Here is a 27,824-nt window from a genome sequence, read left to right as displayed (position 1 = left end):
GCATGTGCATGCTCGTGTGTGTGTGTGTGTGTGTGTGTGTGTGTGTGTGTGTGTGTGTGTGTGTGTGCGCGCTATGCCCTGCATGTATTCACTTATTTACTAATGTATTTAGGTTTTATATTTTTCTGCTGTGGTTCAGCTTTATTTTGTTTTGTTTCAGACTGAGTATAAATCCATGGCTGTTCTAGAATTGACTGTAAGATCAGGCTGACCCTAAATTTGAGTGATCCTCTTGACTCTGCTCCCAATGACAGGACAGTATGTGTGCACTGTCATGCCTGGCTACTACATCATTCTAAATTTTGGTCTTTGCCCCTTAAATTGAATTTATAGACCTCTAAAGGATCATAGCTCCTGTTTTGAAAATCACTGAGCTCCAGGGGCACCATCCAGGAAAGTAAATGAGAGATTAAGAAAGAATCCATGAGGTAGCAAGATGCTCAGTGAGTAAGAGGGCCTCTGTGCAAGCATGAGGACCTGGGTATGGATGCCAGGACCCACTTACAAAGTGGGGTGTAGCCACGTGCGCCTGGAACCCAGTTCTGTGGGGAACAGAGATACAAGAATCACTGAGGCTGGCTTGTTGCCAGCCTAGCTCCAGGTTCGGTGAAAGACCCTGTCTCTAACGAATTAGGCAAGTCGTCAGATGTCCTCCTCTGTTCTCTGTGTGCACAAGTACATGAACACACACACACACACACACACACACACACACACACACACACACACACACACGAATCTACTCTACAAATGAGGAAATATATCAGACCAGTGAAGACTTTTCCCATTTGTGCTCATCTGTGACAAAGTAAGGGCTCAGACTTTGGCCTTCCAACTTGTGAGCCTGTGTTTGGAGTTTCCTGCCTCCTCTTCCTATCCCTTTGCCTGGTCTTTGAGTGGAATGCACATTCAGGGACTCTCTACTGCACCATCACATGACTGGGACACCACTGTCTTACATGTCATCTCCTCAAATTTCCAAACTTTGCACCGTTTCTGAGTTTCCAAACTTTGCACCTCATAACTATGGCATCTATTGGACTTCGATAGCATCAAAACTCATTCATCCTGGTTCTGACGTTCGCTCTCCAGCAGCTTACTGATAAACCCCTGTCTCATTGTCTCTGTGCCTCTGGAGAGCTTGATAGTGAGTCTCCTGCGTGTCCCTGCTAAGACTGTCACCGTCAATGACATAAGGAAAATGCATTATTGTAACTACTACATGGTACCACATGTGCTCCATCACCTATGCAGTATCTGTGATGTCTGTTGCAAACATTCCCTTTTAGAGTTGAGAAAGTAGAGATTCAGAGGGTTCCAGATATTTTTTTCTCAAGGTTATGGTGCAAATCTAGAATCCAGCCTTCTCCAACTCTAACACTGAGCAAAGTCTTGCAAAGAAATCAACTGACAGGAAAAGCCAGCGGGTCAAGAAATTCCCATGTACACTGTGTATTTTCTTTCTGTACCCACACAGACTGCTCTCTAATCTGAGCACCTCCTCTGGAGTGCCCTAGAATCTCTTCATGGACTCTCCATTCCATACACATTTTTCTTTTTGGTTGTGACAGGCAAGTCCCAAGGAAACTTTTATTTCCAGAGCACTTCCCCATGCCCCCACAGCGACTGTCCACTGGATCCAAGCGCAATGTTCCTTCAGATGCTTTTATTAGCTCAGTGACCAGTGTACATAGAGAAGCAGGTTAGCCCCCACCCTCCACTCTGTGGGAGACACTTTCCACTCCATCCCTCTGGACCTTGGCATCTGCTTCATGAGCTGCTAGACAACCCCATGGGGCAGCAGAGCAGGGCAAGCACCCACACCCAGGAAGTTAACCTGGAGACTCACCACATCACCTTCATGCAAGAGCTTGATGCCAAGCTCTGAGTCCCAACTCCCTGGTGAAGGGACCCTTACCTAGCCATACTACCCTGGGGACAATACGGATCCTCCCTGAGCCTATATCTTCATCTGTTAAAAGGGGACAGCAACACTCACACACACACACACACACACACACACACACACACACACACACACACACACACACACACACACACACGCACGCACGCACGTGCACACATGTGCGCGCCCAGAGTCACCCCCTGCCACTGCATGTCATACCCTCCTCATTACTGGGAACTTTTTCTCACTGCTCTAAATTCACCTCTGACATTCCATTTTTCCAGGACATGATTTCCTTCAAGAGGCCAATAGAACAATGCTCAAATCAGAGAGCATGTATGGATCCCAGTCACTGGGGTTCCAGAAACCCCTCCTAGGTCTATACAGGAAACTCTTCTGTCCATTCCTGCCTACTATACCAGGAATAAGAAGCTCACCTCCCTGGGAGAAGGGCAGCTTGTGGCTGGACCAGGCCAACATCCTTCCACCTGTGAGTCAAACTCACCTAAAGAGGCGCCATGCACCATCTGGCATCAACGATCTCTCCCAGAGTAGCAAGGTCTCATGTCTCCTGTCCATAAGTGTCCCCCATGACTGGCTGTGTCCCTCTGGAAGAAGCAGCAGACCCCATATGAGACGGTGAGATGGTATAATACAGAAGCTGAAGGTTGCTTCCATGATACTCATCTCCAAAAGGCCAGGGTGGCCCCATCCCTGACCCACTACCAAGTTACCATTGAATTTATCTAAGTTCATAACAAGTATTGGGACCCTGTATCATGAGAAGAAGCCCTGTACGTTTATGTTATAGTGGGTGGAAGAGGCATTTCCTTTATTTTCTCTCTGAATTAAGTCTTTCGGGTATTCTGGTATCTTGTGAACAATTTCTCACGTCCCCTCCCTCAAATCCTCTTTGAAACATCTTGTCTGTGCCTTTACAGTTGCTGATGGGATGGAATCATCCTCCATGGGCTGGAAGCTCCATGTTGAGGGGGCACAAACCCAAGCATCCCCAGTGCCCAGCACAGTGTCTGGGTCATCATGGGCATCCTGATGGACCATCCATCACCTACATCCACACTTCCCCCCATCCAACTTCACTATTTTTCCATGTGCACAGGGCAACAAGGGGTCCTCTACTTGTGGTGCTGGCTGGCCTCCTTTCCAGGACTTGCTCCCAAAGCAGCCTCGAAAGTCCCACCACCACTTGCAGTGAGCATGTGCAGTAAGCATTCGATGAGCCTCTTCAGAAAGAGAGCAAATCCAAGACTTGGTCAGGTCCATCTACAAAATGCTGCCTGTGGGGAGGCGACCCTGGTAGGGCACAGGGAAGCTGAAGAGAAGTCGTGAGTGTCCGCTGAGTTTCTTAGGCAGACATTATTTTCTGAGCCATCCTTGAATGGAGGTTTGTGCTGCCGCAGCTCTGTGCAGCAAGGCCGGCGCGTCTCTCTTTTGCTGGGTGAGAAACTGCAGCTGCCAAAGTCGAGTCAGGCCGCACAGCTGGCAGGCCATGAAACAAATTTAAACTCTGTGTGTGCTTCTAGTATTGCGTACTGGCTCCTGAGGTGGAATTTGAAGTCGAATGCAGGAAGCCCTGGAAGAATTTCCCTAGCAATCTGTAAGAACTAGCCTTGGTCTACTGTTCTAGAAGTCACCATCTCGAGCTTGGGAGCTTGGATTTCCAGTGATGGGCCAACACTCAGCACTCCAGCCCCACGAAAGGTTTTCTATCCTTGGATGCAGCCTGGACTCACCCTGGGAAGTCTTTTGCCTCTGGTTTCCCTGCAGCTTCTGTGTCTCTAGAAACTGGCCTATGTACAAGCTTTTCCACAAGCTCCCTTGTCTCTCCAGGCACACTCAAGGATGGGGATCACAGTCCCTTCCTGTCCACCAGAGCTCAGTGCTCAGTGGCACCCTGAGCTGGAGTCTCGTTTCCACACTCCCCACCAGGACTGAAGGCCCCTCTCTGCCATCATTCCCTTTAATCTCGCTGCGTATTCCCAGTCTCATTCTTACATTCAGGGGCCCCTGAGCCGAAAGCAAACATGCAAGTATAAAGCATGCATCGGATGGCGGTGGAGTCATTTGTACTGAGACCACTCATCAGAAAGAAAGGCACTCCAGGGATGTAAAGGATAGTTTGAAATTAGCCCCGGGCAGTTTTGTCTTCGGTCTGTGTGACTTTAAAAAACAAAACAAAACAAAACCAAAAACCCCACTTTTGGACACACTCATCCTGAAAATGAAAACAGGTTAGCATGGTCATTCTTGCCTTGACCTAAAGACTCTGAGGGTCATGAGACCCTCCTAGGCTCCCAAGAAAGGCCATGTGCCTGAGAAGGAAAGCACTTTCCTATCAGGTACGTTCTTCATTTTTTAAGATTCAACACCCAAACGAGAAATCCACCCACCTGCCAAGTCTAAGTTTGGGGAAAGAGTGCTATTTTCTTAGCCAAGTGTAGGGACAGATACCATAGCATCCTAGGGACTGGACCAAAAGTGGGCAGGCGTGGAATGATCTGGCCCAGCCCACAGAATCCAGGCAAAGCAGCCTGGAGAGGACAGAGGTCAGCGCAGGCAGCCTATAAACTGAGTGTGACTGGAGAGGTGTTGTTTTAGCTTTTAAAAATGTAATCGTTGCTGAATTTAAGAAATTAGAATTCTACAAAAATCTAGATCCTAGCTTTTTCTTTGAAGCAGTGGGAGCTGAGACCACTTTCAGCCCACCCCTTCAGCAGCATCAGACAAGGGCGAGTCTTCAGTGTGCCCGGAGCAGCTCAAGGTTAGATGCTGCAACCCTTCTGTATCACACCCGTGCCCTCTGGGCACCAGCTCACACAGTCCTGGTGCCCCCCGGCTCCATAGGCACCTGGGTTTGCAGCACCGTCTGAGCTAAGTGGTCCTGCTCCCGCCTCTGCAGTTTGACTGCTAGACGTAATTCCTCATCTGCTCTGCACTCAACCTCCACCAGACACAGACGAAAACACCTCTGCTCGCCTTTGCCCTCTGCAACCTCCAAAGCTTTCTCTGAGCCTTTGCACAGGTTATGTTGCCCTCTAGAATGCCTATGGAACTGGTGTGATTCACAGGGAAGTCTCGAGAACTCTAGACCCCAGCTCTTGAGCTTGCAAACCCAGGCTGCAGGCCAGAGGGCAGAGGGCTGCGTGGCACTCTGAGTGGCAGGAACAGGGATGTCTTTGCTCAGGGGTTTATGAAGACAGCCTTTGGTGGCTGTCCCTGCTTGACTGGCTGGCAGGGAGAATTAGGTTTGCTTGGCCATCTGTTCCAGGGCAGTGTGCCCACCAAAGTAGGACCAGTTAGTCACGCTTGGCGACCTATAAGCAGAGAGGGCACCCAGATGAATGGAGGAACCTTTAGAAGAAGCCACTGATGTCCCTTTCCTGCTCTCGTCTGGTTCCATTTCTTCTGGCCCTGCAGGCCCTTAGCAGAAATAAAGACAATATATAGTATGCTATTTTCACTATTTCCAATAGATCCACAAGGCTGGCCAAACTTCTCAAGGGTGACCCCTATTGGTCCAGGGACAGTTCTTGGAGAAGAAGCTGTCACAGAAGGGAGGGAGACACATTGGCAGGGGTGTCCCCACCCCCAGGTTAGTCTATGAAGACAATAGGGTAGGTAATTACCATTCATATGGACTCCAGGCCAGAGGATTCCATTGAAACTCAGGGAGGGCTGAAGGTCAAGTCAAGGCTAAGGAAACCAGAGCCAAAACTCTATGTAGCTAACCACACTGTAAGCAAAGGCAGGATTCTGCAGGATCCTGCAGGATTCCCAAGTGGCTTCCTGTCCCTTCCAAGAGAGCTGTCCTGTGCTAACTGGTACCAGCTCTGACCAGTCAGAGCAGCCTGTCTCAGGAATTGGGCCAGTCCGAAGACAGAGGTCCTGTATGGTCTTTGCAGCGGAGAACCCACAGCATCTTTCCTTCTCTTGGCCAGAGCTCCACATTCAAGACCCTAGTCTTGACCTTTCTTACCCACTTTTAACCTCCCTGGCCCGAAAACCCTGGTCCCCAGAGGGCCCCTTACTCTGCTGGCCTGGTTTATGTTCTATCCCGTGAAGCATCTCCCACAGGTTGTTCTCCCGTGTCCTTGTGCTGTCCCTGTCACAGGCCTTAGAGTCCATGTTTGGTTTTTATTCACTCCGTGATGCCACAAGCCCCACCTCTCACTCTGCCGGATGCTACCATCTGTGCCTCCTGACCTTACACACAAATCCCCTGAGCAAATCCTCAGGTCCCTCATCTATAAACTACAACTGGGTTTGTACATGGCACAGATAAAGTCACCCACAGAACACAGCGAGATTCTCTGTAGACCTAGAACTTTCCTTTCTTATCAATGACATCATTGACTCTGCTCCCATTCCCCCACAGAATAGGCATCTCTCCATCCCAACCCGACCCTTGTTATAGCCACATCTCTCTGGCCCTTGTTCAGGACCCAGGCTCTGAAGGGTGATCCTGCAAATACCTGTAAGGGTTTCCCAGCCTGTGGAGTCTGGGGTGTGAGGTGTGCTTGTCCCTGCCTGACACTCCTCAGTCATCAACTCACCACAGCAGCCTAGACTTAGAGGTGTTCATCTCTGCTCGCCCACGCAACAGCAGCCCTGCAGATCTGCATCCTGTCAGTGAGACATGACTCTTGTGTTCTCTGAAAATCCACCCTACATCCTGGTTCTGACCCCTAGGAGGGATCCAGCTCAGCTGTGCCTACTCCTCAGGATTCCTGATCTGGCTTCTCTGACCACCCACCCACCCCCAACACCCCCCCACACACACCATGCTTCCTTTCTTGACCTCTTTACCACCCGACCTTCTCAGTCTCTATGGATGTGGCCCTAGACTTGACCTCTGCTGATGGGGGAAAAAAAATCCTCCCTTGGAGTGACCTGGAATGTCACCTCTGATACCTAGAGGGACTTACCTCTCAGCCACTCTGACCTTCATGCTAAGTCCCTTTGAGAAGCCTTGCCCCTGTGTTGGGTAGGATGCTCTGAGACTGTAGGGTCTCAGAGTCAGGCATCTATGCGTGCATGAGGCCCAGAACCAGGGCAGCAGGCATAGAGAAGAAAGAAACATAAGACTCTAAGATCCCCAGCCAAAACAAATTGCCCTCATTAACACCGGCCTCCGCCACATCTCTGGGCTGGGACAGACTGAAGTGAGGCAGAAACCACAGAAGAGTGTGTGCCAATAAAATGGCAATAAACATACAGCAGCGATGGAACACGGTTCAGTGTTGTTCCAAAACCTTGTCTAACTGCTTTTATTGTTTCTGTGTGAAGGAACACAAATGCATTTGGAAAATTGCTTCAGCATCAGGCTCCTGTTCGCTGGGGAAGGCTTTCCAAAGTCCCCACCCCCACCCACTGTAGATCCTGACCTTCACAGTGTCCCATGAAAGCCACAGGGCCCTCACTTCCAGCAATGCACTAGAATATCCTTGTGCCCTTGACCCAGGCACTGTGCATTAGCCATCTCTACCCATGCCTACACAGTGCTGGGTGCAGAGCAGGTACAGGCGGCACTGGCCATAGGAAAGGCAGGGGTCCTATGGTAGCTAAGGGCATCCGTGTGAGACAGACAAAATTCTTATTGGGGGAAAAGAGGGGTTTATTTCTGAAAGAATCCACCACTGAAATAAAAGCATTAAAAACACATAAACTAAGAATCTTTTGTCACGTGAGACTGTGGGGGTGACTTGTTCTCTTGGAGCCATAGTCACCACCTTAGGGTTTTCCCCACATTAGAACAACCTAATCACAGAGTAAAGAAAGCCAAAAGAAGGTACCAGAGCAGGACCCAGAGCTGGGACTGGTAGAGGTCTATGTCAGGAAGCTCTAAAGAGAACAGGTAGGGTGGCCTTTGGGGGAAGGCTTGGGTGCCATAGGCCCAAATGACTCAGAAAATGAGGAGGAGACTTTCCTAGGGGCATTGAGAAGCAAGAGGGGAGACCCTGTTCCATGAAAGATGCAGAGAGCAGGACCTCTCTGCTCCACCCGGAGTGCTATGTGGGTGCCACATGGGAAGGAGAAGGGGGCGTGCACAAGGAGCCTGTGTCTCCCCAGAGCCCACTATCACGTCCACATCCTCTCTGGCAACACGCCTGGAGGAGTCTATCTGCAGAGGGACTAGCAGCCGCCTTCACTGAGGCTCAGCCAGAAGTGGGGAGTCTGGATTCACGGAGCAGCTACTTTGTGCAGTCACCAAAATAAGACCGCGAGGCAGGTGCTATCCCTGATTAAACTCGCCACCCCAGTTTCATTAAAAAATCCCCTTCCTCGCCATAAGCGCCATTCCGCTTCACTTCCAGCTGGAGAAGGGGCATGTCATCCTATCTGGGGCCTTTCTGAAGTTAGTTTTGCCGTTGCAGAGGTCACTCTTGGCAAGAAGTCCTTCTCACGGGAGCCACCAGCTACAGAGAAAGGCCTAAACGAGCACCAGGTGGAAAGGGGACAGGCCGTGGTGTTACACGGGGCCAAAGCGTCATGGAAACAGGCTTAGCCTGTTCAGCCCCAGCTCTCCCATAGCTACCTGAGCTCTGGAGCCTCGGTTTCCTCCCGTGTGAGTGAGCAGCCGTGTGACACAGCTTACAGTTTATTCTGGCTTACAGTTGGGGAGGGGGAGTCCACAGTGGGGGAGACATGGCAGCAGGAAGCTATGAGCTGACTTCTCAGTTGCACACAGGAAGTACAGGGAGCAAACTAGAAGTGGGGCGAGTCTATGACTCTCAAAGCCCGCCCCCAGTGACGTACTTCCTCCAGCAAGGCTGTACCTCCTAAAGCGCACTGACATCCCCAAACACATGACTAACAGGAAACCAAGTATGTAAAATACACGGGCCTATGGGGTATCGATATTGCTCATTCAAACCGACAGAGGGGGTCTTTGAGAGGGGGGTCACTTGTCTTGTACAGACCTGTGGGTCATTCAGTGCTATGGAAAGAAATGAGGCCGCCATGGTACTCCTCAGGAAGACAGGGTTAGAGACAGCAAGGAGCCCAGGACCAGAACCTACTCATGAGCTGGGCAATGCTGGGAAGACCTTCCCACAGCCAACTGACCCAGAGCCAGGAAACCACTGGGCCTGGGTCCATCTGGCACACTGAGCAGCAACCCCTGCCTCATCTTGGAGGATTTACCCAATAGTACCCTCCATCTTCCTGCCACCAAAAAGGACCTCCTCATAGCGTCTCCCCAAGGCAGCCCCACCTGACATGGGATCTTGTCCTTGGTACAGCTGTCTCCTATCTGCGCTGGGAGGGAACTGTAAACAGCCTTCGATATTCTTGTACTCATGCTGTGTCCAAAGCCAAAGAACCATAAGCAGTGCCTCTTAAGAAAACCTACAATCAGCACTTAAGAGGGCAGCTTGGCTGTGACTCTTTAGTGCCCCATTTTCCAGATTTACGGAGTCTCTGTGAGGCTAGTAACCTCTGCTATCTCCCAGCAGGACCTGCTAGACTCACAACTCTGCTCTTTTCTTTGCAGTTCTGTCTGCCAGTCGTGAAAGTAAAAAATCCCTAAGTGTTCATTATGAAAGAAAACACAATTAACTACTCTTTAGACTTCTGGGTTTTGTGTGTGTGTGTGTGTGTGTGTGTGTGTGTGTGTGTGTGTGTGTGTGTCTGTCTGTCTGTCTATGTCTGTCTGTCTGTCTGTCTATGTCTGTCTGTCTGTCTGTCTGTCTGTCTGTGTCTCTGTGTGTGAAAGCTCCCACAGGGCAGCCTTTTGCAGCAGGGTCTCCATATGTATCTCAGGCTAGCTTGGAACTTGAGATTCCCCTGCCTCAGCCTCCTGAGGGCTAGGATTACAAGCCTGCCCCATCATGCTCCATTTCCTTGGCAAAAACAAAACAAACAAACATAGAAACAACTTAATAAAGTACTTGTAACTGTTGTAACTGGGGCTAGGTACATGTTAAAGAGTAACTCATCAATGGCGTTTTCTAACTGGGGCTAGATGTATGTTAAAGAGTAGCTCATCAATGGCGTTTTCTTCCAGAAAATAGCAAGTAGAGCTTCTGTGTGAGCAGCCTCTCTGACAGCACTGGGGTTCTAGGTACATAAAATGAGTGTTGAGCCAAGAGGACCTCTGAGTTTCCTTCCTATTTTTCCTTGACTGGTCTCCCAGCCCCGTGCACCTGAGAGCATTGGTCCAACCACATAGCTTTCAACTTAGCACGAGGGACCACCCTTAAGCCCCCAGACTGGCAAGCGAGAATAAAGATACCCAGTTAAATCTGAATTTCAGATAAGTAATGCATGATGTTCTTACAGCACAAGAATGTCCCGTGCAGTATCCCACACATACACACAGTTGAACAAAAAGCATTTTTGGTCTTAATTCAGGTTGCTGTAGCAAAATCACCATAGACTGGGGGCTGGAACAACAGCTAGCTGTTTCTCACAGCTCTGGGCAGGAAGTTTTAGGATGAGAGGGCTGGCAGATCCAGGTCCTAGGAAGCACTTGACACCTTCTCTGTGTACTCTCACACGGCTCTCTTCAGTGCTCCCCTGGGGTGGGGCGGGAGCACCTGGGCTTCCTCCTCCTCTTCTACACCGCCCGACTGCTGACTGACTGGAAGCCAGAGTGTGAAAGCAGCGTGTTAAGAACTGCAAAGCCACACTGCCCAAGTTCACTTTCCATTTGATCTAGAACAGACCCCATGTCATTCCACAGGTACATTGTCTTCCTGGGGGTTCTCCATGGTCACCCTGGAAGGATGCGCCACTGCACTGTCTCACACTTGAGCATTGAGAACTGGCTCAGCATGTGTGAGATCCTGGGTATCTCTAACACTGCCCAACAAGAAAGGAAGGGAAACAGGAGGGGCCACAACAGAGAAAATACATTCAAGGGTGTGTTGGTTCTTTTTCTACTCCTCTACTCTTAGCTCTTTGGGGGACCCCCAACCCAGCTCCCAAATAACCACATGGAAACTTATCCTTTCTTATGAATGCCCGGCCTTAGCTTGGCTTATTTCTAGCCAGCTTTTCTTAAATTATCCCATACCTTTTGCCTCTGGACGTTTATCTTTCTCCATCCTATATACCTTTCTTTCCTTCTTATCCTGTATCTGGCTGTGTGGCTGGGTAGCTGTCCCCTTCTTTTCTCCCTCCTTGATCCCTTCTCCCCAGTGTTCTATTCATTCTCTCTGTCTGCCAGCCCCGCCCATCCTTTCCCCTGCCTGCTATTGGCCGTTTAGCTCTTTATTAGACCAATCAGGTGTTTCAGGCAGGCAAAATAACACAGCTTCACAGAGTTAAACAAATGCAACATAAAAGAATGCAACACATCTATGCATCATTAAACAAATGTTCCACAGCATAAACAATGTAACACATCTTTAACTAACATCCTATAACAATGGTGTAGCTCTGGATTTTCATACCCTGGTTTTTGTTTCATGCTTCTCTCTCCAGCACCACTGGCCGAGAGCATACTGCTGAGCCCCGGTCTGTCGGCCTGGAGTCTGGAGCTGTCTCTGCTCCTCATTTGTTGAGTACTTGGAGTGAGCTACTTCACCTCTCTGCCCTGTGGTTCCTCATGACAGGGTTACATTTCTGGAACCTGGGCATCTCCCCTTTGTTGTTGTTGTTGTTGTTTTTGTTGTTGTTGTTTTTACGTGTCCCATGACTGACATCCAGTGCCATCAAAAACACTGGCATCTGACTCTCCTTTCTCCTAAGCTGGTGCATAAAAGGTCCTCTAGGGGCTGCAGAGACAGTGCAGCAGTTAAGAGCACTTACTGCTTTTACAGAAGAGGTTTTACTGCCCGTGCGCATGTGCAAACACACACACACACACACACACACACACACACACACACACACACACACGGTGGCATGTAACTCCAGTCCCTACTCTAGCCTCCACGGGCACTGTATGCAAGTGGTATGCAGATAAGCAGGCAGGCCGACACTCATACATAAAATCTAAAAATAAAAAGCTCCTCAATTTTCAACAGTCCTAAAATCTGGTCCCCAGACACTATTTGGGCCTCTAGATATCACTCTTGGACAAAGGAGGATTTTTTAAATGGGGGAGGGATTTTTTTTTCCAGTTTGAGCTTGTCCCTCCCCACTTATACCCTGAGTTTTGAAAATAGACTGAGAAGTCAATAGGGATTTGAAGATGTGTGTGTGTGTGTGTGTGTGTGTGTGTGTGTGTGTGTGTGTGTGTGTGTGTATGTGTTGGGGGGGGGCTATTCCTGCTACAATAAATTGCATCACAGTGGAGATCTTTTTCCAGAAAATTCTGAGCCCAGACAATGGCTCATTTATTTAAAGCAATATTCAAAACAACAGAACTCCAAGTCAACAAAAGGATTTCTCTGGATCTTAGAGTTGATTGCAAAGGGATTTATACCACATAGGAGGAAAAAAAAAAGAAAAAGAAAGAGCCATTCAATGATAGATTCCAGGCAGGTGGAAGGTGACCTTGTAAATTAAAAACCTAAGATGGTCTGCTGAAATGCTGTGGCATCCTGTGGGGTACAGCCCACCTACAACAGTGTGAGACAGAAGCCCAGGAGCTCTGCCTGGGAGGATGTTTGGGTAAATATTTGGGCAGCCTTTGGCTGCTGCTGCTACACTGGTGAACTGAGCTGGAGACCGGAGGAAATGGCTCTTGTCTCCCAGGCCCTCCAATGATACATTCTGATAAACATCCAGACAGGCTGACTCTGGCCCAAGCTCTGTGAATATATTACATCTTCCATAACCAGCAGAGAGCACGCTCTAGGCATGGTGGCAGAGGGGACAGGAAGCAAGAGGCGGGAGGGTCTGGAACGGCTGTCTAAATTTAACAGGCAGCGGCTTTTAGGCCAAGTGGATAAAAAATAAATTCCAGCGCTTAGAGCTCTTATCTTTGTTAACATTTCTCCAAACAGCAAATGACCTGAACTCTGACTCTCGGGGTAGATTATCAACAAAAAGCACACAGGAAGTGGGGGTGGGCAGGGCGTAAACCCTGGACCACTCTGTCTTCCCATGGCATTTACTTGGTCTAACAGAGTGACTAAAACGTGCTAGGGTCACAAAGCTGTCTGTGAGCAGATGAAGTATGGCCCTAATACGTCAGACCAACTCAGAGGAGGAGGCTCCTTGTGGTCACTCATGTCACCCACCCATTGATGAGGGGGCATCTATTAATATCCTAAAATGACCTTTACAGATGCCCATGGACCCGCACAGCATTTTCCTGTCACATGTTACCTATGGCATATGACACATGCTTTGTTTGTCCCCTGTGTTTGGTCTGTTCCCAGTCCTCCCGGGACACAGGACACATGGTGTGTGATTTCACATTAGCCCTGTCTCTCACCTCTCTCTCTGCTCCCTTTGGCTCACTGGTGTCTGTTCTGACTTCTCCCCTTCCCAAGCTGGCAATGAATTAGTCTTCCCTAGACCTGAATCCCCGGCCTTTGATGGGAGGTGTCAGCTTTCCGTCTCTACAGCAAATATCATCAACTAGTAGAGAGAAAAGGGCAGTTTGGGCTCACAGCTTTGAGGGTTTTAGTCTCGGCTGTAGGTCTTTGTTGCCTAGAGCATGCAGGATGTGGTGTCGTGAAGCCTTCACCTCATGGCTGAGATGCTAACAGAAGAGGACTGGGCTGGGGATTCCACTCAAGGTCAACCCCTCCACTGACCAGATGGCCTCCTCCCCCTAAGCCTTGAATATCCACCACTTCCCGAAAGCACAGGGCTGGTGCTTTCCTGTGTGAGCCTTTAACACATGGACTGTGGGAGACGTTTTGGAGCCAAATTACAGCAATCTGAGATGTTGTCCAGTGTCCCTTACTTTCCAGCAACCAGCCACCTTCCCTGGGCAGTAGTGAAGGTCCAGTCCCTCTGTGCTTCTTTCTCTTAATCCCTGAGGGCACAGCCACTTCCGTGGGACTGTGCTTCATCATCCCATTTCTAGGCAAAGGTTGCTGGGGAGGGGGTGCTCCAGCACAGATCTTCAGGGACCAAGCTCCTCCCCCCACACCATGGCTCCTCTTTCCATCTTTTCTCAGTTGCCAGCAGTGAAGCCTGGGACTGACTTTTCCCCCTGGACCCTTATATCCCAACCCAAGCCTCCCTTTCCTTCCCCTCCCCTCCCTTCCATTCTTCCTTTATAACAGTGATTGTGATATCCAGGCTACACATGATAATCCCTCAGGGAGCTTGGGAAACAACACCAATCCCTGTAGCCAACCCAAGCCAATTGAATTTCAATGTCTTGGGATGACCCCACCCCATCCGAGCACCAGCAGGGAGTACCAAGATGGAGGCACATAGTGTACCTTCTCAGGCTGTGCATGGAACTCATCATTTCAGCAATAACCCCCCACCCCCGCATGGTGCCCCAATTCCTCCTGCTCCATCTATTCTTCCTGTCATTGTCAGATCACAGAAATACCATTTTCTCCATGTTACCTCCACTCTTCAAAAACCCTCAGCGGCCCCGTCATAACAATAAATCTTTGAATGAACAAATGAATGCCTTCCCAATGCACAATGAATTCCATATGCTCTGGGATCACATCTTATCTCCCCTTCCCTACCCTCCCCACCTCCCACAGGCTGCTAAGCAATGCCTATCTGTGGAATGAGTGAATAAATACATTTTCCCTGCAAATTAAATGCGGTCCACTCTTTCTCCACACAGAGAGAGCAGGCTGGGTGATTTAACTATCATTTGCGAAAGGGCTTATTTCTCTAAGCATCAAATACAATCAACTGTGGATGATTCATGCTAATGGAGAGGACAGAATGCTAAATTTATAAAACAGAAGCTAATTCAAAAACGTAAATTTGCTTGATGCCAGAATACATTTTTGCTTATGAGTGCTTGCATCTGATAATTGGGACAATTTTTTAAATTATGCAATTAGATATGTCTTATTTGTTCCCATCCTTACCCCTACGTCCCCCCTCAAACTATTTGAATAAACAACTCAACTCCCAAAATAGTACCCAAGTTTGTTCCCTCAGACCATCCCTGCGATAGTTAAAATTGCTAGACTTGAGCATATCAGGTAGATAGAGGAAAGTCGTGGAGGAAATAGAAAAAAACTGAGATGTCAACTTGCCGCTTTTTGATGGACTCATCCCCAAAATTCCAGGCACCACAAACCATTTGTAAAACCGTTTGAAATATCTACTACAGCTGAGCCGGCACATCATTTGGGACCCTGAATTCTATGCCTAGACACATACCCCAGAAACTTGTGTACAAGCTCACCCTAAACCATTGGCAAGAGTATCCACATTAGCTTTGTTCATGATGGCCCCCAAGCTGGGAACAACTCAAATGTGTTATGAATTATTACTTGGGGGACCCCAAGGGTATCCGTGTGCAGGGAACCATGCCGGTATGCTGGGCAGATGCAGGGACGGGCTGGTGGCATGGCGGCAGGGCGTCGGGTAGACATTCACAACCCAGAGGCTGCATCCACGTGGAAATGGTTTATCATGATAATGAGACCAAGAGAAGACAGGAAAAGACAGAAAGGAGAGGGAGAGAGAGGAAGAGAGAAGGGAGATTCGAGGTTACACATCTCATGGGAGGAAAGAGAAGAGGGGGAGAGCTGCACTCGTGGGCAGATCTCAGACAGCACTGAGCCAAAGAAGGCAGATGCAGCATGCGGCGCCTGCTCACTGACCAGTCCACTAGCAAACACTCAAGCCACCTCTGTGCTACAGGTCAGGTACTTCTGTGACAGGAACGGGGGCACAGAGCACTGCAGAGTTCTGGAATGTTCTGTGGAAACGTTTACACCGGTAAACATTCATTGAGCTCTGCACGTCTGTGTGCTATGTCTTCTGTAGGATGTTATTTTTCCATAACATGTACAAGAGGGAGGGACTGAGGAGTAGGAAGGAGGGAAGAGGGGAGACGGCAGAGCTGGGTAGTCAGCAGGGCAGACAGAAAAGGCTTGGCGTCTGAAGACCTGGACTTGGTTCCAAATCTACCTTTTACTAGCTGTGAGGCCTGGAACTGGACGCTTAATCTCTGGGACTCTGAGGGGAAGGGGAGTATCCATTATAAGATGGACAACGAAAGTTGCCCCATCTCTCTGGGCAGTTGTGAGGACTGAATGGTATAAAGATATGGAGTCTCTGATGAGCAGACCAGAACTGCACAAGATGAAAGCCAAGGATGTTTATCCCCTAAAGGCAGGATCCTGAGAAGGCCAGCACAGCTGATGACATTGAACTGGCCTTAGGTGGAGAAGATTGATGACGATGATAATGATGATGATGATGAGTGTGTGTGTGTGTGTCTGTGTGGTGTGTGTATGTGTGTGTGTGTGTGTGTGTGTGTGTGTGTGTGTGTGTGTGTGTGTTATCTTCTTTCCTTTGTCCCCTCAGCTAATCCCTTAATGGCCTGGGCCTCGGAACCCAGGCACACCTGAAAAATAACCCCTTTGTTTGTTTGAGATGGATTCTGGCTCTTTTCTTTTCACGTGGATATAAATAGATGCCATGTACACGCTCCTCGTGGCTTCCTCTAAGCTATGAATGTATTTCTGCCTCTGACGCTGCCAAATTCTCTAAAACTAGCATGCAGTACTTTCGGAGCATCGCTACGTAAGCCAGGAAACTTGAGAGAAGACTGCTCGTGTGTGTGTGTGTGTGTGTGTGTGTGTGTGTGTGTCTGTCTGTCTTCTGGAAGCTCACAGGAACCCACTGAACTCCTATGAAATCTCAGAGATGAACCTGCAATGTTGGTAGAAGTTAGAGACCCCGGGGCAAGCAGTGAGACCCAGGGACAGGCAGTGAGACCCAGGGACAGGGAGTGAGACCCAGGGACAGGCAGTGAGACCCAGGGACAGGCTGTGTGCCTCAAGGAAGGCTTTGCTCCACAGTTTGTGGTCAAAAGGACAAAGCTAAGGTCATCACATTTTTCACAGATCAGTTTCATGCTGTGGTCTCTGCTCCCTGGAGAATCCAGGTGCAGGGAACCTTTTTCTTTCTGGGTCTGTTGAGTCTGCATTCCCCACCCCCGACTGTCCCTACACTTAAAAGATTTCTAATGCCCTGCTTCTAGAGAGAAAGGAGACATCACTGTTTGTACAATACAGAAGTAGCAATGGGGTCGGGGTGAGAGAACCCTTATTAATGCCACGTGATGCTGCTGTAGAGGGACTATATGGAGCCAGCCACTTTTAGTTCCTTTGACAAAACAAGAAAATGTTAATTTTTCTATCAGGTCTCTGAATCTCCAGAGAAAAATCTTTGTAAATTGATGCCACCTGTATGTCCTGGTTTTCATTTACACTCCAGGTCACATCTGTGCACACACCTAGTGTGTGGACATGTGTAGGTCTGTAAGTGTGTGCTAGCTTTCAAAGAACATGATACACACACAAATCAGAAACACAGGCTACTGTTAAAGAGAAACACTATTTCCCACTTAAAAGATCTCCCAGTAACCTGGGAGTGATGCTATACACCTGTGATCCCAGCACTTGGGAAACTGAGGCAGGAGGACCACAAATTCATGGCCACCCAGGGCTACAAAGCAAGAGACCCCATCTCAAAACAGGAAAGAAGACAAACAAAACAGTGTTTCATATAGGGAGCCAGAGAAATGGACCAGCAGTTGACAGCACTCCCAGAGGACCCGGGTTCAATTCCCAGCACCCACATGGTGGCTCACAACCATCTGTAACTCCAGTCCCAGGGGAACCGACACCTTTTTCTGAACTCATAGGGCAGCAGGCACACACATGACGCACATACATACAAACGGGCAAAACATAGACATAGAATAAATGTTGAAAAAATAGACTAAAAGGCCAAAATCTAAGAAATAAAACTAGAATTTACTGCCTACTAAAGATCAAATGTAAATGAAGCTCTCCCTGAAAATCGAGGAAGCCTAATGTGAGACTGTAAACACAGGGCGGGTCCCACTCACATTTTCCATTTCCATTTCTCCTGGTATTTAATTTCCTCCTTTCTAAGAGCACAGAAATTCATTTTGTGAAGCAAATCTCAGCTGGAGTGACTTTGGGAAGCCCTGGGAATCGCTTTCTTACTAACACTCCTTACAGAGGACAGACGTCTCTTCTCAGGAGGCTTGCCAGTGCGTGTGTCCCCACAGAAATGCCAGCCAGTTTGTTAGGAGTTCCAGAAACGGCCACTTTCATCATCCACTTGCTCTTCCTGTGAATTGGGGTGGGGCATCCAAGGTGACCTGTTGATGGTGCTCTGGTGACGGGGTCAAGGCTGTGTGAGCCATTCATACCTGTGCCCTACACTTGTGGAAGACGGTGGCTCCCCAGGGAATGGCCAGGGACAGAGGGACAGACGAGACTACTTCATGAGAGAGAGGTGGCTTTCAGGTTCCTTACAACTCCACTTCTAAGTCTGGAGGCCGCAGAACCCATGTGACTTCATGATGTTATCTTTTGGAACCGGGGAAGCTTGACATGTTGCCTGGTTTGAAGAGAATATTCTACTCATCCCTCCCAGTTTTCCTGACCTTCCAGGCCAGCAGACCCCACCGCACTACTTCCTTATTCTCCTACCTGCTGCCGCCCACTTCCTACAGACATTAAGCAACCTTCAGAAGCTGGGACAACAGCCTAGGGTAGGCCAGCTAGAGTTCAGTGCTGTCTGTCATTCCATCCTCTTGCACTAGCTATGTGGACAGTGTGTGTGTGTGTGTGTGTGTGTGTGTGTGTGTGTGTGTGTGTGTGTGTGATTTGCACACATGACGGTATGCTTAAGTTTGCACATGTGGAAGCCAGAGGTCCGTGTGTGTGTATGTGATTTGCACACATGAGGGTATGCTTACTTACGTTTGACATGTGGAAGATAGAGGTCAACATCAGGTAGCTGTCACTCTCCACCACCCCCTTTTTTTGAAACAGTGTTTCTCATCAGATGGAGAGCATGCCATGTCCGCTAGACTGGCTTGTCAGCGAGTCCTGGGATTCCCACCTCTGTCCCCAGTGCTGGACAGAGTGTGCTGCCATGCCTGGTTTTCACATGGGTTCTAAGGATCTGAACTCAGGCCCTCATGCTTGTACCCACTGAGCTACCACTCCAGCCCCAACAGATGCTATTTCTATTTTAAACATGTAGAGTGAGCCTCCAGCCTTTTCCTCCAAGGACACTTTTCGTGTGTGTGTGTGTGTGTGTGTGTGTGTGTGTGTGTGTGTGTGTGTGTGTGTTATTTTATCTTTTTGAAACAGGGCCCCTCACTTAACCTAGAGCTTGCTAATTCAGTTAGACCAGCTGGCCACCAAGCCCCAAGGATCCCCGGTCACTTCCTCGGGAGTGTTGGGATCACAGCACAGGCCTCCAGGTATGAGGCAAGCACTTCCCCAACAGCACCACCACAGCATGTCCAGGACAGACACTTCCTTCACCAAGCTCCCCATCCTTCCCTTCTGTCAGACAACAGCGCCTGCACACTCCACTCTCTGTCTGTGTTTCTAGATGCCGAAGAAAGCCCACATCCCGAAGGCCTGCCCTGGGCCACACCCTCTCACCAGCGGCTACCTGCTGTTCTTTGTCATCCTTTCTTGGAGCAAATGGCCACCCAGATGGGACTCCTTTCTCCCTCCTGTGCACGGCATGCTGCCATCCACCCGGAGTCCAGCTCAGGGTGGTCCATGACCCCCACTAGTCAGGCCTGGCAGAACCATTTTAATTCTTTGCATGTACCCCGAGGGTTTCTGCACAGATGGCCCCACTCACTGCTGTAGGACTTAGAGCTTTATTTGGTGCTTTAACGTTTTATTATGGAGGGTTTTGCTAGATACAAATGAGAAGGTTAGAGGCTAGAGAGACGGTTCAATGGTTGTTCATCCAGAGGACCTGGGTTCTAGTAGCCCCACGTTGGCTAACAGCTCACTGTAACTCCAGTTCAAGAGGATCCCAGACCCTCTCCGGCTTCTGTGGACGCTGCACACACAGCGCCCAGACATATGTGCAGGCTAAACACCTACACACAAGGTAAAAATGAACTGCTGGGCGGTGGTGGCCCACACCTTTAGTCCCAGACCTGAAGGGGCAGAGGATTTCTGTGAGTTCAAGGCCAGCCTGGTCTACAGATCTAGTTCCAGGAGAGCCAAGGCTATACAAAGAAACCCTGTCTCAAAAAAAAAAAAAAAAAAAAAAAATCTCTAAAAATAAATAAGTAAATAAATTACAAGGCTGTTTAAGAGACACTTGTGAACCTGTTACCCACTTCAACAAGTACTATTTCACGGCCAATCTAGATTCACTATTTATCCAATTTTCCTCCACTTGCAAGATGTTTTTTCCCCTGAGACAGGGTTTCTCTGTGTAACAGCCCTGGCTATCCTGGAATTCTCTCTATAGACCAGCCTGGCCTTGAACTCACAGAGATCCACCTACCTCTGCCTCCCGAGTGCTGGGTTGAAGGTGTGCGCCACCACCGCCCAGCCTGAAGATTTTCTTTGAAGTCCCACATTTTTCCTTCCCATGTTATCTGCAAATATTTTAGTGTATTTCTCTTACATGGCCAGTGTATTATAGTCCTAAAACATGGCCACAATGTCATCATCACATCACAGCAAACAACCCATGATTCTTGAAAAGTAACCACTATAATATTGGGTTCAGAGTCCCCCGTTTGAGCCGTAATCGTTGTTCATACTGGTTTGAAGCACCATCCACACACTTTTTTGTTTTGTTTTGTTTTTTGAACGAAGGTCAGTGTGAACATGGCTCCCTCCCGGCAGCTGTCAGGTATGAGTGTGCCTCCTCTGTCCTCCTCTGTCCAGCCCTAGTTGACTGAGAGCGTTAGGAAGGTGATGGGCTGCTATGTGCTCACGCATCTCCTGTGCCTGGCCCAGGGCTTACAACCTGGGTGAAGAAGACGATGGCTTCCCAAGCCCAATGGGCTCTCTGTCCTTCCCCGGCCTATTCTACAGCACCAGTGAGTGTTGTGATTCGTTAGATGTGCGTGTGGCTCCCCAAAAGACAGAGCACCGTCTCTGTGGGTCTCTGGCATCAAGTCCAGCGGCTCTCTGAGGTGTTCGCTGTGGGAGTGTTGCGTAAAGAGATGCTCAGAACACCTCTCAGCAAGACTCTGCCTGACAGGCTTTCTCTCTGCGGCTCCTTTTTTCTTCTCTGTATCATGAAGAAGTCAGAGGCAATGATTTCTAAAGTCCTTTCAGGAACCAGGGAGTCCCCCATTCACCATACACTTGCTGCCCTCTGCTGGCAGGCTCAGCTCAGACCCTTGGTGTCCCTGGGATGCTGGGAACAAATAGGGATGAGTCCGCGGCTCTGTGAGACAGAGCCTGAAACTTTATTTCCTGGCCTGAATTTATGTTACATGAAGGGCGTGTTTCTCTTTGCTTCGTTTGCCTACTCTGCCTGTGTGGTGGGCACCTGAGGTTCCAGGAAAGCTCTGGAAAACCCCACCACAGGCCATCAAATGCCCACATAGACTGAGAAGACTGGGTCCAGGTGATGTTCTTAGGCACTTGAGTCAAAGCTGAGGGGTAGTAGGAAGCCCGGGCAAAGATGTCAGCTTAATGAAGGTGCCACTCAGCCTGTCCAATGAGCTTCTCCTTCTTTGACAAGTCCTGACAGTTTATAATCCACACAAGTTTAGTGGGGAGCCAGCACCATTCACCCATCAGAGACAGAGCTCTTAGGTCTCTCTCTCTCTCTCTCTCTCTCTCTCTCTCTCTCTCTCTCTCTCTCTCTCACACACACACACACACACACACACACACACACACACACACACACTCTATACTGTGTGTGGTGCAGTCACCATGCCCCTCCTCCCCTCCCTCCTCCCCTCCTCCCCCCTCCCTCCCTTCCTTCTTCCCTCCTTCCTCCCTCCCCTTCTTTCTTCTTCCTTTCATAGTTTTACATTTGTTAGAACTCCCGTCGTTCCAGATATCAGGACTCAAAATACTTTATCCACCGGTGAGAACTTGCCTGGGACAGACAGCGGACAGGAACTGGCGCTCTACGAGACCGGAAATGATCTCTGTCCTTTGCCCCCTGCTTCTCTCTTTATATCTACTTGGTTTCCTTCTTAGCACCAACTGCTGCTTTGTGCTCACTGATCCATGAGGCAGAGGTGGCTGCCAACAGCTCGTGACTTGTCCTCACTGAACTCTGGCTCCTTCTTCTTTGCCCCAATCCAGATTTCTATACTGGTCCCCTTAGACCAACTAACACGCCCTGCAGAGCCCACTACGCAATTTGTGAGGCCTAAAGCAAAGCGTAAACCTGGGGCTCTACACTCAGAAGGCAGAGGAAGTACCAACCGGGGTAGCCTTCCTCCTTCCCTCCGTGTTCTCCTGTTGGATCTGTTGGGGTCCTGTTTCATTTCTCTTCAGTGTTATCGCTAGGAAAGAAAAAAATCTAAATTTTCAAGTATTTACTTGAATTTTTTCACCCATCTGCATATCATGCAAAGCCAGTGACTGAAGTCACATGCACGACTGCTGAGTTGGCACAATTCATGTTTGTGTGAACTCAATGGCCAGAGGACACAAACACAAGATGGAAAGCAGAAGAGAAATTGTTCCCAGAACCCCCAAGCTCCTCAGACCTAGGCTGCGCTGAGCGAGTCCAGACCTTCACGGGTATCCTGAACCCTAGTCCAGACCTTCACGGGTATCCTGAACCCTAGTCCAGACCTTCACGGGTATCCTGAACCCTAGTCCAGACCTTCACGGGTATCCTGAACCCTAGTCCAGACCTTCATGGGTATCCTGAACCCTAGTCCAGACCTTCACGGGTATCCTGAACCCTAGTCCAGACCTTCACGGGTATCCTGAACCCTAGTCCAGACCTTCACGGGTATCCTGAACCCTAGTCCCAAGCTGGCCGAGAGGTGGGGCAGGGATGAGAGCCAGGGAAGTTGATCCAGGTGTCCCCCCTCCCCATAGTACCCCCAGCAACTTCTGCTTCCAGGGGATTCTCTGTGCTCTCCGGCCAGTCCCACCACATAGTCCATGCTCTTCCAGCTTGAAGCTAAGATGGCTGCCGCATATGTGAGCCCTGGTCACACTCTCCATGTCTGTGTCCAGGAGGCAAGACAGAGACAGAAGCTGAGAGCTCATCCAGGGGAGACAACCCAGGGAACCAGGAGTGGCCATCCGAGCCCCAGAGCATGCACCCCACTTCTTTCCAACTCTACCCCGGAGTCAGGAGCGAAGTTGTTAGCAGTCTCTAGGCAATAACCCCGAGTGCAGCCACACTCACAGGGCCTAGGGTGGAGGTGCAAGTGTGAGGCCAAGTAGGAGCCTCAGCTAGAGACAGTTCCCTGAGCAGAGGTGGGAAAGGGCTGAGAAGACCGAGCAAGAGTTGACGTGTTATATTACAAAGTGCAAATATCTCCCTTGCCTTCCAAACACATGAATATTCACAGACAGGGGATTCAACCACATACATGTACTGCAACCTGACTCATGATGACCCATCGTTAGCAGCTGTGTTTAATTTAGTGCCTGAACCATCACAGATTAGCTAAAGTATGGCTTATGGACTTCAGGACTCCAAGTGTCCTGACTGCCTCCTCTCCCACCACTAGCTTTTCTGCATTTATAGCCATTTCCCAGGTGACAACGCTGTGGCCCCAGGATGCTTATCGGAGCATCCGTGGTGTCCCACCTAGCAGTGTGGCCTTGTGGTCACTCCTGGCTGTGAGCCTCTTTCCTGCAGGTAGAGTGGAGTCACCTGGAGCTGGTCTCTGGAGAGTGGCAGCTGCAGGACCGCCTCTTGCTCTGCAGAGGAGTGGGCACAGAAGAAAGTCCTCCCCCAGATTAGGGGTTCTGCTGGGATGGCTGTCGTTAACTCACTGCAAGGCTGTTACCGGCTGTATGGCTTTTCTTGTTGCTATGACAAGATCCCAGACAGAAACAATGCCTACCAGAGGAAAGGATTATGGTGACCCACTGTTCTGGAGAGTTCAGTCCGTCACAGCAGTGAAGGCACAGCAGGGTGGTAGGAGCTGCTTTGGCTTGCTCCTGGTAAGGAGCAGGAAACAGACCAGGACCCCAGTTTTAACCTTCCAGGCCTGCCTCTAGTTACCTACTTAAGCAGCTAGGCCCCACCTCTTGGAGGCTCTTGACCTCTCTAAAGAATGTCACCATCTGGAGAAACAAGCATTCAAAGCACGAGCCTGTGGGAGCATTTCAGTGTCAGACAGTACCACCACCACAGGGTGTGCAGTGGCAGGCTGGGAGTGCCAGGGTTAGTCCTGCCCCACCCATGGGGGTACCCACAACCTGCTGACTACACACACCAATCTGTCCCACCCCTCGAGAGTCACCAGGAGATGTCAGGAGCCCTGGCAACTGCACTCCCAAACTTACTGGGTCTTTTCCAATTTCTGGTCTGGTGTGGGAGAATATTACTATTGCACATGATGTTTTCTTCATCATGACTTCTATTCCTTCTCTTGGGTTTTTTTGCCTTTTCATACCCGTTGGCAGCTTCTCCTCTGAGCTGTCTCTTCTTGCTGGTATGTAATAGCTTTGGGGGGCTTTGTTAACTGCTCATCCTTGCTAACTGTTGCAAGCGTTTATTCTGTGCTCCTTCTCTGTGTCTTTTAGCTTTGTTGCCGTACCAATTACTATGCAGGTGACAGCCACTCCGAGCCTCGGCTTCCTCATTTAGAAGGAAATAGCTGCCACCTTGGATGCTGGGAGGATTAGACAAGTGCAGGGGCTTGCCATACTTAGCCATGCCATCGTCTCCTGATAAATGGGACTGTCACTGTTGTCTTTGAGTAGTCTGCCTGTGTTGCTTTTCCTGTTGCTGTGATTAAAAAAAATACTGACAAAACGTAAGGGGAAAATGGTTTGTTTTAGCTTACAGTTTCAGGTCACAGCCCATCATGGTGAAGAAGTCAAGGCATCGGGAGCATAAAGCAGCTGGGTCACAGGTCCACAGTCAGAAGAGAGCAATGAAGGCATGCACGGCAGTGCTCAGCTCACTTTCCCCAGAATCTCCTGCCTAGGGAATTGTGTCACCCACGGTGGGTGGGTCTTCTCCCCTCAATCAACCCTGTCAAGATTATACTCTGCAAACCCCTCTTCCAGGTGACTCTCCCTTCTGTCAGGTAGACCACACCAACCATCACACCAGATCTCTCCACGCTACACCCAAAGATCCCCACATCCCAGACTGCACTTCCTGGTCTTTGATAATGATAGGAAGCAAGCAGAGCATGGCCAGGGCCACCAAAAGGGCATCTGGATGGGATCGACTTTTCATCTTGTAGGACTTTCACAGAAGTGTTTGCTGAAGTTGGAGCAAGGGCCCATGAAAAAGACCAAGAGCTGTGAGAGTCCTTCTAACACCACCTCCCTTTGTTCCCTGCCTCAGCCAGCCCCTGGGTACTGCAGCCTGCAGGAAGGCCTGCCCTATCTGGACATGGTGATTGCAGAGACCCTGAGGATGTACCCACCAGCTTTCAGGTATGTCTATGGCCCCTTGAACATCACTATTTGGGCTTTTACTGATCCTCAGTCTGTTTCGGCCAGTCATCGCACGTGTCCTGAAGAGTTCCTGGGTTTCTCTATATCCCCTGGAGCACAAGGCCTGAAAAGTCTGGCCCATTCTCCTGTAGATTAACTACCTTTACCAAACATCACTAGCCTTTCCTGCCTTCCTCCTCAGCCCAGCCCCATCTCTGACCTCTTAGCCTTTGGTGGACACTGCCATCACCCCTGCCCATTGATTCATCCACTCATCATTCACTCACCACCTATATATTCTGTGGTAAGTACTAGAAAATTAGCCCATGCACAAAACAGGCTAAAGTCCCTGCCCTTGGAAGCAACATTCAGCAGAGGATCATCTAGGGCTGGAATGTTCCTTCCTTGGTGTCCAGCAGCCCCTGCTGGAGCTCTTACACAAGACTTCATGGCAAGGATTTCTTTTTTCAAAGATTTACTGTGTGTGTGTGTGTATGTGTGCACAAGTGCGTACGCGCGTGCGTGCACACACACACACATCCACACACTTTTTTTTCAAGATTTATTTATTTTTGTGTGCATGTGTGTGTCTTCACAGGTTTATGTGCACCACTTGCTTGCAGGTGCCAGAAGAGGTCAGAGGGCATCAGGTCCCCTGGAACTGGAGTTGCAGGAGGTTGTGAGCCACTTGATGTGGGTGCTGGGAACTGAACCCAGTGAAACCAGTAAGTGCTCTTAGCTGCTGAGCTGTTTCTGCAGCAGCGAGGGCTCCTGCCTCAGTCCAGCCCTTTATATTACATTCATATTGCATGTACTTCATATTACATTCTTGGACACATGCCAGCACTCACAACATCACACCAGCCTGCAATTCAGATTAGGAGCCAGGTCTGCTTCTTTCAAACTCCCCCACACCAAGTGCCCCATGAGGAAAGGCATCTGAACCAGGGTCCCTTGAAGGTAATGAAAAATAGTGAGCAGACTTCACAGGAGTAGCATAAAGCATTTAATCGTATCTCACAAACTTCCCTCCACACTTCTTCAAATACCATGTAGACCATATGGAGATGCCTTTTGTCATTTTCAAGAGAAAATGTGATCTGAGGAATGTTTCAAACCACAAACACGACAGATTATATGTATAGATATAATCCAAAATGTGCTGGCCCAGGAGCAAATATTCCAAGTTGTTGTAGTGTGGATTGAAGGTCTCCGGACACAGATCAGCTCATTAATTCAAAGGCTTCCTTCTTGCTCTTCTGATGATGACAAGAAGACCCAAGTCTACTGCCCTGCTGTGGCTTTCTTAGAAGCCACAAGTAACCTGATGTCCAATCCTTTTTTTCTTCATGATTTACATCCAGCTTTCCTCTCAGGGGACTTGGCAGGCAGCTGGTATGCACTGCAAAGTGCAAATTCAAAATGAAACTCAAAACTAAGCATTCAGTAGTAAAACAGAACTAGGCTACTTCAAAGACCATCTCCAAGGCCCAGGAATGACTGATAATGGGGGTCAGGTCTTCCCATTGTTGCTGAGATTCCTGGGAAAAAGGGAACTGGCTGAGCTGAACAAATCCCCAGAAGGAGGAAATTATATAAATTGGCCAAAACTACATCATTTCAGGCTGGGTGTGGTGGTGCGTACCTTCAATCCCAGCACTCAGAAGATAGATCTCTGTGAGTTCTGGGCCAGCTAGGACAACATAGTGAGACCTTATCTCAAAATTTTATAAAAAGGGAAAAAATCATTTCCTAGATCTAACTAAACCCAATCAAAAATCCATGTCATGACCAGACATAGTGGTGCAGTCCTATAACACTAGACAGCATTTGAGCAGATCACGTGCCCAAGGGTTCATCTCACCTGAGGAAGTAGTACCCTCAGCCACCCCTTTTCATCTTCTACTGAGGAAATTAATCCTTCAGTGTCTGCTAAACCAGCAGTGACTTTTTCTGAAGGAGATGCCATGTAAGACAATACTGACCTCCCTCAAGGCCGCCAAGACCTCTGGTCCTGGCTTATCAATCATAGTATTTCCAGGCATAAAATAGATAGGAAGCCAAGTGCATTTCTGTTTGATATGTAAAGGCAGAAAAATTCTCCAACAAATGAGAGAAAGGTTACACTGGTTCATGCATGGCAAAGACAGTCTTGGCCAGAGAGTCCATTTCCAGACTCGAGCCGGCTTGCAGACCCAGGACCCCTTGAATGACAGGGTGGTTCCCCTGAGGACGGACCCTGATAAGACACCTAAAAGTTTTACAGCTAGTCTTTCTCCAGTTCTTCCCCAGAGGGGCAATTGCACCCTGAGGGAAAGGAAACAATCAGACTCTCCAGGGTCTACGGGATACCGGTTCTGAATTAACACCGATTCCAGGAGATCCAAAGAAACAGTGTGGCCCTCCAGTAGGGCTTATGGAAGCCAGGTGATTAATGGAGTTTTGGCTGATGTCCAACTCACAGTGGG

At 49.1% G+C, this 27,824-nt stretch overlaps 1 protein-coding gene across 2 annotated transcripts in view; it reads left to right on the top strand.

The window, feature by feature from the left end:
* Positions 1–27,824, top strand: part of Tbxas1 (thromboxane A synthase 1) — a 172,235-nt gene that overhangs the window by 136,928 nt on the left and 7,483 nt on the right. For both annotated transcript variants that reach the window (XM_036182150.1, XM_036182151.1), the window contains one exon: positions 25,265–25,356. In XM_036182150.1, the coding sequence (XP_036038043.1) occupies positions 25,265–25,356 (92 nt within the window). The remainder of the gene's footprint in view (positions 1–25,264; positions 25,357–27,824) is intronic.

This window comes from Onychomys torridus, chromosome 3 (genome assembly GCF_903995425.1).
Source record: "Onychomys torridus chromosome 3, mOncTor1.1, whole genome shotgun sequence".
Lineage (NCBI taxonomy): Eukaryota > Metazoa > Chordata > Mammalia > Rodentia > Cricetidae > Onychomys > Onychomys torridus.
This window is presented reverse-complemented; position numbering and strand designations above follow the sequence as displayed.